Here is a 14,422-nt window from a genome sequence, read left to right on the forward strand (position 1 = left end):
GTTCAGTTTGGAAAGGTGTCATATGCTTTTACAATTTACTAAGTGGGTTTCTCCTTCTAAATCTTATGACCTCCTACTCTCAACTGACTTGTTTATAGAGGGTTGAGATACTATTGATGACCAAATTTGGACAAAGTCTGCATGGATTGGGTACATTTTAGCTACATGTGACCAGTGGCACTACAGGTAACCACCACATGGGCTCTCAAACGACCACACATGTACAGTGGCACATCCAATGACACATCTGTTTCACAAACATATTCTGTGTTGCCATGGATCTGCTTAGTAACAGAAGGAAGCTGACAGTAACTGGCAACTAGAAAAACTGGCTCATGAACCAAAGACAACTGCTACCATCTACAAGCGTTATTACTTAACAGATACAGGAAACACAGAAGAGAGAAAACAGCCCCATAACAACTACATCTAAAAATACTTCCTCCAATAGATCATGGGCATAAGTCAATCGGAACGCACGCAGAATTCACTATGTACAATCAACCACACGCACAACTACCCTTTAAATTACAAGTAACTCACTCATACAGTGAAATCCAACCTACGAACACCACTTGCTAAAGCAACATAAAGTGATGTTCTATTGAATGACACTGAGTACACTGGACTAGATGAGTTTCTGCCCGCATAGTACATCTGTAAAAATAAAAAGCATTGTCTCAGAGCTAAATTCACCATCAAGTATGATAATTTACTGAACAGCATGGGTATTACAAAGAATCTCGAAAGAAAGTCCAACACCCTAGAATCACTTGTTCTAACTCTATTTTAAGCAACAAAGAAGTTACCATCACAGTTAATCATCCAAGAAATTCCTATGCGCTGTGTAGAATTTTCTAACAATTGGCAACTACACTTTCCTACTTCTTGGTATAAACAGGCACTGCTTTACTACACACTTGAAAAAATCACCCAAGACAGGGTGTCAACCCCAGCCTCTTGTGCCACAGTTCTGCAGAACAACCACCATTACTTAAAATATCAGCAATTTTTCCACCTTTTCAAGAAGCCTTTAACAATTAAGACATTCTCAGTAAAAAAAAACCACCAAGAATTGTTGAAGTCAACTCCACCTGACAGATCACAACCCAAAAATCAGTCCTCTAAGGGTTAGGAAAACAGTGGTATAGTTTATGCTGATACAATGACCCCACTCCAAAAACGAGGTATTTCAGAGTCTGGGTTTCTACACAACGGGACAGTGTTTGAACATGAGATGATAACATTTACTAGTAAAAAATATGCACGTATACCTGAAGACACTTTCTGAACCTTTTGTCCCAAATTCTGACCTATATTTACCACAAGAAAAAGATTTGGTAAAATTTTCCTCACACAAATGAGAGGTTATCATTACATTATTATGCTATGGCTTAGATTCTCTTCCACTAAAATTCCTCACCCTCTTTGATTTTCATCTTAAGCTTCTTTTTTTGTCTTTGTTTTTTGTTTGTTAGTTTGTTTTCCTTTGCTATTGTTGTTATTTTTTTGGAAAGATTATGAAAGATGGTATCTAAAATGAACTGAACAATTAAACACCAGAGGAAAACTTGTGCATTTTCATTGCGCAAATACTGGTATATGTATGTTCTACCTTGCCTTTTACACTTTTATTAGTTCTAAATAAACTTCAGGCCCCAGTTGTTTGAGGGTTGGATAATGCTATCCACCAGATAAATCTCTATCTGTTTGGTGTTGAATTGGTATTGTAAGGAGAAACTCTCTCTTGTGACTCATAGAAGTTAAAGGGTTAAGGTTAATAAATCCTAACCTCAAGTAAATGCAGACTGTCATTAATAATCAACTGTTAAACTTCAGGAAAATAGTATTGGAAGAAGCCACAAGTAAAAAATACTGATAAAAGTAGGTCAAGATTCATTCATATTTTTAGCCCCAAAAACCATTTACCCCCAAAGTGATACAAATTTTGCTTACCACTCCATAACGGTTGGTTCCACTGATCACCATCCACTTGCTATCAGAATCAATACAGTAAACCACTGAATCATGAGGGTCTTCCCACTTCCGTACACATGATGAAGCACTAATGAAACAGCAGAAACATCAGCACAATGACCAGTCAATCAGAAATGGCTCATGCAAGGCTATTAATTCCCTAGGACACCATGATATGTGCCACCTGATAATGGACTCTTTCTTGTTTGCAGAAGTAGTTTCTCACAGCGTTTGGTTGCATTTAAATCAGCATTGCACCATTAAAGAAAATTAAAATAAGTCAATAAGGAAAGACACTGATGTCACAGAAAATGTTAAGATAAAGAAACTACAGCAATGAGCTACAGTAGTTAGGCAAAGGAAACCATGAATAGGAGTTGTGTGTTAGGTCTGTCAACATATCAAATGCCTCTGATACAGCAAAAGCTGCAATTGGACAACTAGAAATGGCAAAACTACAAGGAGGCAACTCTTAAAAGTATGGGCCTCCCACTGATTGGATATTACAGGAAATCGAAAGGAATACTGTAGCACCTTAGGAAGCCTTAAATAGGGAGGAGGGTGAGGGTGAGGAGCACATAAAGGGTAAAGGGCATCACAAGAGCTGCAAAAGATAAAGAGCCCACAGGCTTAAAAAGGAAGCCAGGATGGACCTATATTTCAAAATGTCAGAAAATTAAGGCATGAAAAGAATGACAAGCATCAACCTGTGGTTATGAAGTCTGGTATCCCACAGTCTAACAGTTGTATCGTATCCACAGGACAGAAGTGTAAAGGGAGTTTCCCACTTGATCCCACGCACCCCTGCTCCTGCTTGGGCTGATCCTGTCAACAGGTTCATAATGTGCCTTCCACTGCAGAAATGTTTAAGTATTTATGTCAACACATCATAAAACAGACCACCCTCAGTCATACTAAAAGAGCAAATTAAAATAATTACATTTTGCTTTTGTCTGAAACATTGCCCTTAAGCATGATTGCATATATACTCACTAGCAGAAAATTTAACCTTTTACTTGTTTACACTACATTTTTCTTTGTCATATTTTTGGAATTGTTAAAATTAAAATTCACAAGACTATACCTTAGAAGTGAGGCTTGGGTGTAAAATTGGCAATTCTGATGTAAATAAAATCTCCAAGATTCTACAGATTTCTTAACCCTTTAACTCCCAAAGGTGATTAACATGTAATACTAATAATACTTCTTCCTGTAATATCCTTGCATTATTCAATAAACAGGTAATGGAAATACTCAGACTTGTCAGATAAGGGTTCTTATCTTGATCAAATGATTTGCAAGGAAATGTGTAGCAACTAGAGGGGAGGGTTGACAATCGAATCTTGGGAGTTAGAGGGTTGAATAAAGCAATTCCTAAGAGGGCTTTAGGATAAGGAATTCAAGAAACACTTAGCTTAAAAATTTCAGTCAAATACTGTAATCATGGTAATAATCAGCTCACCTGTTGATATCCCACAACTGCAAAGGAGCACTTTCTCTGGTATGACCACCGCTTCCACTCGCTACACACCTGATAAAGCAAATTGAGGGCCCATTACAAAATTCACATATGACATGCATACTGCATACTGGTAGAATCAGCAACGTTGATAGTGTTGTCGTGTTTTGTAAATAGATTAAGAAAGATGGTAAGTTTTGAGCTCGGTAAAGAAATAGAGAAAGACGTTTTTTTCATCTTGTCATGAACATGGGACAAAGAAAAACTTCTGAGTCCCCATGAGGAATCAAACCTCAGACCTTTGAATTCTGTGCTCTGATGCTCTACCACTAAGCCACAGAGCCTCTATGGTGAGCAAGGCTTACCATCTTTCTTATTTACAAAATTACTCTTGGATATGAAAGATAGGCTGGTGTGGCAGAAAACTATCATTGAAAATGTTAAATTCTCATAGAACCAATCCACCATTAATTAAGATTTATCTAGAAGTTTAAGGGAGATATTAAGGAGACTTGGAGATTCACCTTATAACTCAAAGACCCAGATGATCTCGGATTATCAAATGTACATGTATTTTATGCAATATTCTTTTGATGTAAAAAGACATCTATTTTAATATGTCCCCTCAACATCATGAAAAACTAATCAATGATTGTTAACAAGGCTTAGGTGACTCAATTTCCTGTCTAAGTTTAAAATAAATACATATTAATCTCAATTTGTTATATTTCCATTAAAAAAGGAACTCTGTTAAAATGTTAATAAAATGAAAATACCTAGAGCTTGGATTAAGGGATACTGTCCAAACATTATCCTGAATGTCAATGGTGTGAAGACAAGATTGGGTTTGCTGGCACCATACCTAAATGAGACAAAAAGTCTTCTTTTTAATAATTTACAAAACATGGCTTAGAGGATTGAATTATGAATATTAAACCATGTCAATCTCCACTATCCAAAAGAGTAGGGAAAGAAAAGGGAAAATTAGAATAAACAACTGTATTTTTTAATACCAAGAAATGTGGGTAGAACTTTTAGATCCTGTACATTTTTGATCCCTAGCCAGTTCTAGCTTCACTACCAGACAATTTAACCCTTTAACTTCCAGAAGTGATTAACATTTAACTTCTCCCTAGAGTATCCATACATTACCTAGCAAACAGGTAGTAAGAATACTCAAACTTATCAGGTAAACATTATCTTGATCAAAAACCAAATTCTTGTAACCAATTTACAAGGAAATGTGTAGCAGTTAAATGGGAGAATTACCAATTAGATCTTGGGAGTTAAAGGGTTAAGACTTTCACTCTCAAAAACATATCATTCGGTAATTCAGCTCCTTACTGTCTGCTATACAATTTTGAAGTTAGTTCAGGGGAATCAATAAAATATTGGAATTGGATCAACTAATAACCCCCTAATTGATATTTTCTTTCCTCTCATCACTTGTCTGCTTGATGTAGTGCTGACACTGTAACGGAAGATTCTTTCTTGGTCACTCTTGGGGGTTAATAAGGTTAAGAATAAGTAATATCTTTATAATTAAAAGATAAAATGACAGTTTTAACAGAATTTGAATTTTTTTTTAATCAATACACATAACTGGTAATTGCATGCTTCAGCCGAGCCAGAGTGTTCCATTTGTGCTAGTTCCAAATTACATGTATAGCATACAAACCTTGATGGTTTTGTCTCTGGATCCTGAAACAATTAGTTCTCTAAAGCAGTCCACACTGTGAACTTGTCCAGTATGCCCAAGGTATAGGCCAGTACATATTCCTGTTTCCAGATTCCATGTGCGGACTGACTTGTCCATACCACATGTTAACAACTGCCCTCCAGTAATCACAAACTTACTGATATCACCCTGGTGACCACCAATGGTCATCAAAGGTTTCCATGAAAAATGTCCTCCCTTATTGTGTTTTCTTATCTGATACAAGATAACATCAGCAGCTTGGGCAACAAAGAGTTCACGATGTCTTCCAAGTTGAATCCACGGCATAAGGCTAAAAATGACAAAAGAGTATTTTAGATGCGTTTAAACTGTTCATGTCCATTGTGAACCCATTGATGCCCAAGAGTGACAAGCTTCTAATTTCTTCTTTCAACATCTCCCCTGAATCAAGCATTAAGGCCACAAGAATAAGGGCAAATGATCACCAACTAAAGAAGCTCTTGATGGTTAAAAAAAATCCTTGTCAGTACCCTTGAAAATGCAAGGTTACTGCATGGAGAATATGCATACTGATATTTGAGTTAATAGAGGCTTAATTTTCAACAATTACATCCAGTTGTGTACAAAAATTAAACAAGAAACTCTGCTCTCTAAGTGCTCATTTTGATTGGCTGCAAGGAAAAAAATTATCATACAGGTGATAATTTCAAAATGCATCCATCCAATTAATGGATATAGAACTGATCAAAAATTTTAAACGATTCACCCACTTAACACTTTCACCTTAGGAGAGATTGCCATCTAATTTCTCCTTACAGTTTTACTGCTGAATCAAACAATGAAGGTCATGAGAACAGAGAAACGGATCACCAATTAGAGATTCTCTTGATAGGAAAACAAATTCTCCATGTCAGCTCCATATACATGTAAATAGAATGATGTTTTAAGAACAGTATTGAGAATATAGATACCCATGTCGAAGTGCAAAGGGTTAAAAAGAACATTGCATGAAGTAAGTTGCTTGATAGACATGAAGCATTACTTCTGGATAAAAATCAATTTTTTATTTTGATTTACCCTGTATGAGCATAAGATAGGGCTAAAATTTATTAGGGTTTTATGGTACAGAAGAGTCCTTGACTTTTGCTCAGACAAAATAATTTGGTTTTATCAACTGAGTTGATAAAGTAAATTGGCCAGCACATAAAGAGTTTCTAAAGCTGGTACAGTAAACAATTTAAAACTCAGTTGACAAAACCAAATTATCTTGTAATGATCCTCATCAATGCAGCACCACAGCTTCTTCAAAAATTTTGACAAAAAGGTATGAACTTACTTGCATTTAAACCTGATTATAAATCTGTCTTTACAATATCCATGTGTCCAGTTCCATGAGACTCTACAAAGCTCTTTCCAGCTAAGAAGGCCCCTGATACATAATTCAAGTTATGGTTACTATTAAAACACTCAGGAAACAAGATGATGATTGAAGTCACTGTAATAAACAGTGGTCACTTCTGTAGCTAAATTCAATGGCTATAAGACCTTAAATACACTTTCTGGCAAATAATTTCTAAATAAATGCATTTGGAAGTTATACTACCATTACTGAAAACACTCCCCTTAGCCCTGATCAAATGAGGATGTATTCCAAAATACCTCCAGGTTATGTTTATGTTGATCAGCACTAAGAAAAATTTCATATCTTGCAAATTATACTCCCACAATTTTTGAGAAATTGGGCAGCCCTTAAAATTTAAGGTATGGGGTGACTCCTTCCATATAACTTGAGCTGTATTTTTATTCTCAGGGGGGGAGGGAGGTTCCTTCTAGAAATACACTAATGGGGATGTGTTATGACTGGGTTTGCATTTTCAATTGAGTTACTGGAATGGGTCACACATTTTTGGGGATTTTTGAGCTAAGAAAATTTGGGTAAGTAAGATTTCTAATTAAAAACTTATTAACTTTAGGGTCATGACAAAATTACATTTACCCAAATGTGACAAAGATAGGGTATATAATTGGCCACAGAGTAGACTATAATAGGAGTGGGAGTTCTGAGAGGTCAGAAGCATGTACCCAGCAAAAATTGACCTTAGTAGTTCCCATGTGGTTTATTCACTGTACAAGAGAGGGTTTATTTTATTATGCAAATCAAATATCTTTAATATTTACTCATATCCCTTTTTAACTCCCAAGATCTGATTGGTAATTCTCTCATCTAGCTGCTAGACATATCCTTTTAAATCAGTTATGAGAAGTTGTTGTTTAATCAGGACAACTTTTACCTGATAAATTTGAATATTTTATCAGCAGTTTGCTGGATTATGTAAGGATATCACTAGGAGAAGTTTCACATTGATTACTTCTGGGAGTGAAAGGGATATCCAATGCATTAGAACATCTACTACAAATACTTTACTTCTCACAATATGACTGGAGTATCAAGACCTAAAATGTCCAAAATCTTGACAAATTTAAATTACCCTATGATTTAATAAGTGTCTCTTCCCTAGGCCATAATGTCAAATAAGCACCCCTCTTGAATAAGCCCCCCCCCCCCCCCACCACCCTCCTCTTTCACTCTCTCAACCCTTTAACTCCCAGATCAAATTTGTCATTGTCCTTATTGTCAATCATACATTTCTTACAGTGTTAGTTCAGGGAATTTAGTATTGAACTAATCATCCCCAAGTTCATATTTTTCCTCATTCTCATCACTTATCTGGTTGATATTGTACTGATATTGTAAGGAGAAATTCTGTCTTGGTCACTCATGGGAGTTAAAGGGTTAAATAGTAAGGATACAAGGAAAACCCTGTTTTTAATTGCCACTTTCTTTATAACTCTTTAAGCTTAAACTACAGCAGATTAAGAACAAGGGAACAATAAACTCCCCCCTCGATTAAGCACCCTCCTTTCCTCCTTTAGCTAAAAATTTCAAACAAGCGTCCGGTTGTTAATTCGAGGAAATACGGCGGTACATGCCCCAAGCCACGTTCTCTGCCACAACCAAAGTACCCCGAGGGGACCTGTGTGGGGCTTATCAATCTGTTTTTAACTTACGTTTTGTCGAAGGAATGAACATTAACACACTGCAAAGCAATTCTTCTCCAGATGGAATCATCCTTCGCCACACGATACAGATTCCTACTTACACGAGACAACACCGACAGGCTTTTTGTATCACAGAAACGTAAAATGGCCAACAAGACATCGTCAGGCAACGTGTTCAAATTTATGACGCACTTGGCCTCGCTCTGGTTCGACGGCATTGAAGAAAATCAACGACGAACTACAAGAAACCAATCCCTTTTCAAACAAAGGCTTCGCTGTATTTCTCATGCTAAAGAAAGTAAATAATTATCTGTTGGAGCAGACTGTGCAACTTCTCAACCCGAATGTAATTCTCCACAACCAAAACACTAGTTCCCAGTTTCTCGCATTATTTCTTTCTTACAGATCCCAGTAGGTCCCAGGATTCCTTGACGAAATGTCCCCTACGACCCCGTGCGGCACCACACGAGTCCTGCAAACTGCAATACCTCTGTCAATTACCTCCTTGCAATTGGTTGACTACCAAAGACAGACGAGTAGAGATTCTGTGAGCTCGGTGTATAAACGAACAAGCAAACCAAACTGCTATCCTGCAAACTGCAATACCTCTATGAGTTACTCCTTTGCAATTGGTTGACTACCAAAGGTGGACGCGTAGAGATTCTGTTGACTCGGTATATAAACGTACAAGCTAACCAAATTCCTCTTCTTGCGACGTTTTTCGCAAATGGAGGCAATAAGTAATAAAAAATCTCACCTTGATGTGTCGAGTTCAATATTTTCTTGCTTGTGACAGCTACTCTATGTTCATGCTTAACGAACCTCAAAGTCTTTTTCCGCGGAACTATCTATCCATCAGCTGAGGTACTTCGCTGCGCCTGGTTCCATCTTGGTTCCTTGATGTGGTGATCCACTCACTAGGTCCTCAGCTCGCAGATAGCGTAACGGCCTTAAGGATCATGGAGACTAAAGGAGCAATTTGAGAGAAGAATTGAACAAGTTATCTAGCCAATATTCACGGGTTACCCTTTAGCAAGGCATAGCATCAGTAGGTCGCCTTCTTCAGGTTATGCTGAAGGGATTGGCAGAAGCTGTAGGATGTTCCAGGCGTGGTTGCTGGATCTACACTGAAAGATCTTTCGTAGGTGAAAAGACGATAGACAAGACTTGACCGATTTTAAGCTTTATAATAATCTGAATTACATATGCATTCTCAGTAATGACCTACTGGAGGACAGAAGCATAGATGGCGTACGTTATAATCAACAATTTTTTTTCTTTGCCATATAAAACGAGATAGATTCCAATTGCAGACAGTTACTAGAGTACTAAAAAGTTTTCCCGTGCATGTGTTGCATTCTGATGTTTGCTGTTTATTACGATATGTTTCATCCACACTGCGTTTTTTTGTCGTTAAGATCATTACTCTGAGTGGGATTTTGGCCTGGTGTGCCACCCCTGTGATCTTCAATGGAGTTAACCGACCATGGCGTCTTCATTGGAATGCTGCAGGCAGATGTCACAACATACTAGATGTGATCAGCGATCTGTTCTGAAGGGAGGCTCCACAAAAATGTTTTGGAAATGGAAATCCAAGCGAAAATGAAAAGGAAAAGAAGTGCAAAGATGCCTATAGCCGATATTATAGCGACCTTTACATAAATCCTTGCAAACTAGAATTTCTGATTCTTTTAAATCCGTCAAGCGTGTCTCCAGATGCTGATAATATCACGAGGTGTGCATTCAGAAATCTATGCTATGAAATCTATGATCAGGAGACCATGACACAAAAGCGGGTGACGCTCCAGAGATCCTACACTAAGTTCAAATAAGGAGGTAAATATCTGCTACGCCTTTAACTGCCACAGGTCTCACTCGAGATTTAAAAAGGATCGCTGACGATGTTGATCTCGTTGTTTCCGTCGATTTCACCCCTGGTTATATGTTGTTCAGTCGTTCTTGCCGTTGGCATTGCGTGCCTACTTCGCCATGTTCTGATGCGTCAGAATGAAGACGAAATCTCTCACACGGGTACTGGAAAGATTTCTCGCCGACTAGGTTCCTTCGAAAGATACTTCTCAATCATCGCCTCAGGATACAGCACTTGCTACCTGAACACTGTGCTCCTGCTGGAATTTAAAGTAAAACTTGATCCAGGGCATCTGAAAACAGCTCTGCTTATGTTGTCCGAACGATTTGCATTACTACGAATGCGTATAACTGTCGATAATGTCTTCCAGCAATGTTTTGAAGAGATGGAGGACCCGCAAAGTTTGGAATTTCAAACAAGAATGGACATAGACTCAGAAAACTGGATGAGTGCGTTCAACGAACATATCAATTGTGCACCATTTAACACTGAGAAAGGGCCTTTATGGCGTGTAACACTACTCAGGGAGACTACTGAAAGCGAAGGTGAAGGAATTCTCTACAAAAATGCGTTGTTATTTAGTTTCCATCATATCATTTGCGATGCCCGATCTGTGTTTGAATTTAAAAACAAACTGCTGCAATTCCTGGGCTCACTGTACAACGGGAAGGCCATGAAAGTTGAAACTCTAGCGTTTCGTCCAACACTGGAGCGCATGACATTGAATCTAACCAAACCAAATATTTTGGAAAGATTGCTAATTCCACTGCTCGTGGGGTGCAGTAAGCTAAGCGCTATGATTCGCAAACCCAAGATGGCAAATTTATATTTATTAAAGTTTCCTCCCAATGTTCGTGATTCACTGGCACAGACCACGCACGCAATACCTCGATGCTTAACTAAAGAACAAACAATGGCTTTAGTAAGTTGCTGTAAGGCCAATGGTTGTACAGTGCACGGCGCTATTACTGCAGCAACTCACTTAGCCATGAAACAAATTATTGAACCGGAGCAAACTGAACAAAAACCCCCGTTATTGTTTGACAGTAATTATACTGTTGACATCCGACAACAATGTGAACCCAAACTTGGAAGAGAAGAGTTTGGGCTGTATGCAACGTTCGATGCACTTCAAATTGAAGTGAAAGGCACAGAGGAGTTCTGGGATTTCTCGCGCACTTGTACAAACAAAGTTCACCGAAAGATCGACTCAGGAGAGCACATGAACTTTTTAAAATTAATACAATGTGTGAACTTACCATCCTTGTGGAATTTATTTTGTTCTGAAACCAAGCATGGACAACGAAAAGAACTATTCAACTTGACTAACCTCGGAGTTCTGTCCATTGATCAAGAAGGAAAATCTCCCTACAAGTTTGCTGGTGCGTATTTTGCCGTTCAAAGTGCCAAGTTTCCTTTTATCACTGGAAACGGAATATTTACGATCAATGACCAGCTGTACTGGACCGTGGAATATATTCTGGAATCATTACGAGATCTCGAGCGCAAGACTTTGTTGATTTATCACTTCGTATTCTCATGGATGCCTGTATCTCTTAAATTACTTAACATTTCTTCACCGAAGAGGAGGCAGCCAGTGGTAATATCCACCCCTAATCACCTCCACTCTAGTGAATGGTTGCTTATTATATACTAAAACAGTGAGATAATGTAGAACGAAAATATTATTTTATCTCATTTATTCCTGCAGCGTTTACAATGTTTTCGGGCTTAAGTCCCACGGGAGATGTTCGTAGGTGAATAGCAAAGGGCATTCGGAGTAGCCAATCAGAGCGCGCCTTCAACGCTTGCCACTATTTCAATATGCAGCTTTTTCGAGAAAAGTGGCGAAAGTTGTCAGAAAAAAATTACACGTGAAAATCTCGAAAGATAGCCTGGGTATCTGGTAATCAAAGAATTAATAAGACAAATAAATATAATGAAATCATCAAACCCGTTGTGCCTCGTACGTATATTGAGTCTTGAGTTAAGGAACCGTGACCTGAAAACTACTTAAAATACCTTTTGGCGTTGTTGTGTGCACTTGTATGCTTTTTCTTTTCCACAACGTTTCTCGAGACAGCTTTATATTGAAATCAATTATATTCATTAAGTTTCCTTAGTCATGTGAACGGGTCAAGTCATAACGAAGAATTTAATGGTTGCAAGGGAGGATGAGTGAGAGAACTTGAAGATATTTTTTTAAACTATTTTTAAACTTTGCGCCACGCTCTAAAAGTAGTTTTTAAACTCCTTTCAACGGCTACGCGGTCAAAAATCGATTAATCAAAATCACGTCATTGGAAATGTTTTAAATTTTTTCACGTTGGAGATAGGCAATGACACTAAAATGTTAGTTGCGAGGTCACCGCTGTTTTGCAACATTTTCTCCAAAAGCTCCTTCCACCTGGGAACATCTGCGACTATTCGCTTAGGAAGTCGTGGAAGTTTGCTCGTGAGCTTAGCGTAAGGATTGTACATATTTCTAGCTTTCTTATTTCATTTAAACTTATTTATGTACTTTATATATTCTTTTTTAAATAAATCGTCATATGTCTTATCGATATTATTTAGTCATAGCTGGCTATATTACATTCAGATTAATTAATCTCAACGTAATTCAGCCAGCTATGGTTACAATGTATTAGTTCATAAAGTATTTTATCTATCTTACCAGAAAAAAATTGGCTTGTGCAAAGCTCATCTGTGGTTTCGTTTTTCTTTCAAACACAGCTATCACATTTTCATCCACCCAATGCCCCTATATTTCGATCGTCTCCGCTGACCTAGAACGCAGGTACATACTAAGGCGCACCCTCATGAGCACTACCATGTACTGTTCCTTTCGCCTTCTTTACAATTTTCCACCGGCATCTGGAAGCAAAAATATCTTTAGGTACAGGAGAGAGTAGATCGGTAACCTGCCTTCTCGCCTGGTGTGGAAGTCGTTTACCCACCGAAGTATAAAACTCCTACAGACATGGAGAAGGTGTCAGATGTAGGCCTGTATACATTGCGCTTTTGAAAGTCACTAATTATGTTGATAGCAGTGCTCGATTTTTTCCACATAAAGCTCAAAATTATGCTCGTTTTTGAAAATTATGCTGCTTTTTCCTAAAGTATGCTTTTTAAAAAGAAACACAAAACAAGTCCAAATTATATATTTTTATTGTTGATAAAGCATACTTGCTTTTATAAAACATTGTTACCACTGGATTCTGCTGGACTTAATGCCATATTAGGAGCGGTTTATGCAGGGGCAGCGCCAGGAATTTTTCCTTACTGGGGCATTACTGGGAACCGTAAATATTAATGAGTAATATTGGCGCGATAGCGATAAAGACGAGTGACGAAGGCACAAGAAACCGGGCCTAAAAGTATGCTAGCACAATCCATACGGACCCAGTTAGATGTCAACATTGGAGTTTTGTTATTCGCATGGATCAGATCACCAAGGTATAGAGTTAAACTATTTTTTCCGCGATTCTAATAATTCTCCAAGCTACTTATTCCAATAATTTGCTTGCGCTACCAAAGAATTATATGCCAATGCGAGGAGCCGTGGCTTTCGAGACGGCCAGAAGAGATGCTGTGTTGGAGAAACTGAGAAGAAGGCCACAGCCGCCCTGAGCCTCCCTGTCCAAGGATTCCCATGCCAAAAGTGTGGCAGTGCGTGCAGATCAAGGATCGGTTTGCACACTCACCAAAGGGCGTGTCGACAGGGACGACAAAAATCCCACAAATCTTCCGACCTGAGGAACCTGCCGTCATTATTACCTAAAAGACGGCGCAGCCACACGGTATGTTGCCTGTACCAACCAGTTTACGACAACTTTATGTTCATCGCGCCGATCAGATTTCGGCAGTGGGGCTTACTGACGAAAACTATGAAAAGTTACTTTGGATGAGATGGATAATTTACAAGTAAGTTTTTACTATATGTTACTAGAATTTGAGCGCAGAAACTGAATTGTGTCTGGAATTTCAAACTTCCTTCTTTCCTTATCTAACACTTTGCAGAATTACATGCGAATTACATAAATTTCTCGTTTACTTCATACGTTTATATGGTAGAAATTTCACTTTTACAGGATGTTTAATCGCAATGCTACCTGGATACCTTCTGTTTTAGGCGCGATTGCAAGTTGCTTTAATATTCAGAAAATTTCTTTTGATCGGTGCAGCCTTGTTGGAGCCTTTCGTCTAAACCATTGATAAAAGTTTCTGTCTTTCACCGACTATCCTCTGCTTCATGACAATTCTCACGCTTGAAGATCAACGACCTGGATTTCACATCAGTTCACGCAACCGGCCGACTACCCATTCGTAACCAGCGTTTTACAGCTTTGAGAGAAAAAATTTCTAAAAATGTATTAGA

At 38.2% G+C, this 14,422-nt stretch overlaps 2 protein-coding genes across 2 annotated transcripts; one reads left to right on the top strand and one right to left on the bottom strand.

Moving 5' to 3' along the window:
- Window positions 1-520: 520 nt before the first annotated feature.
- LOC131795016 (F-box/WD repeat-containing protein 4) lies at window positions 521-8,540 on the bottom strand. The gene is made up of 9 exons (XM_066171443.1): window positions 8,184-8,540; window positions 6,451-6,543; window positions 5,115-5,445; window positions 4,213-4,298; window positions 3,440-3,508; window positions 2,685-2,831; window positions 1,957-2,065; window positions 1,275-1,313; window positions 521-657 (listed from the first exon to the last, which is right to left on the bottom strand). The coding sequence occupies exons 1-9, from the start codon at window positions 8,390-8,392 to the stop codon at window positions 544-546; spliced, it is 1,197 nt and encodes a 398-aa protein (XP_066027540.1). The 5' UTR covers window positions 8,393-8,540; the 3' UTR covers window positions 521-543.
- A 1,427-nt stretch (window positions 8,541-9,967) lies between these two features.
- LOC131795018 (uncharacterized) lies at window positions 9,968-12,577 on the top strand. Its single transcript, XM_059112583.2, has one exon. It carries the CDS (start codon window positions 10,076-10,078, stop codon window positions 11,699-11,701), a length of 1,626 nt encoding a protein of 541 aa, XP_058968566.2. The 5' UTR covers window positions 9,968-10,075; the 3' UTR covers window positions 11,702-12,577.
- Window positions 12,578-14,422: the final 1,845 nt, after the last annotated feature.

Source organism: Pocillopora verrucosa, chromosome 1, assembly GCF_036669915.1.
Source record: "Pocillopora verrucosa isolate sample1 chromosome 1, ASM3666991v2, whole genome shotgun sequence".
Lineage (NCBI taxonomy): Eukaryota > Metazoa > Cnidaria > Anthozoa > Scleractinia > Pocilloporidae > Pocillopora > Pocillopora verrucosa.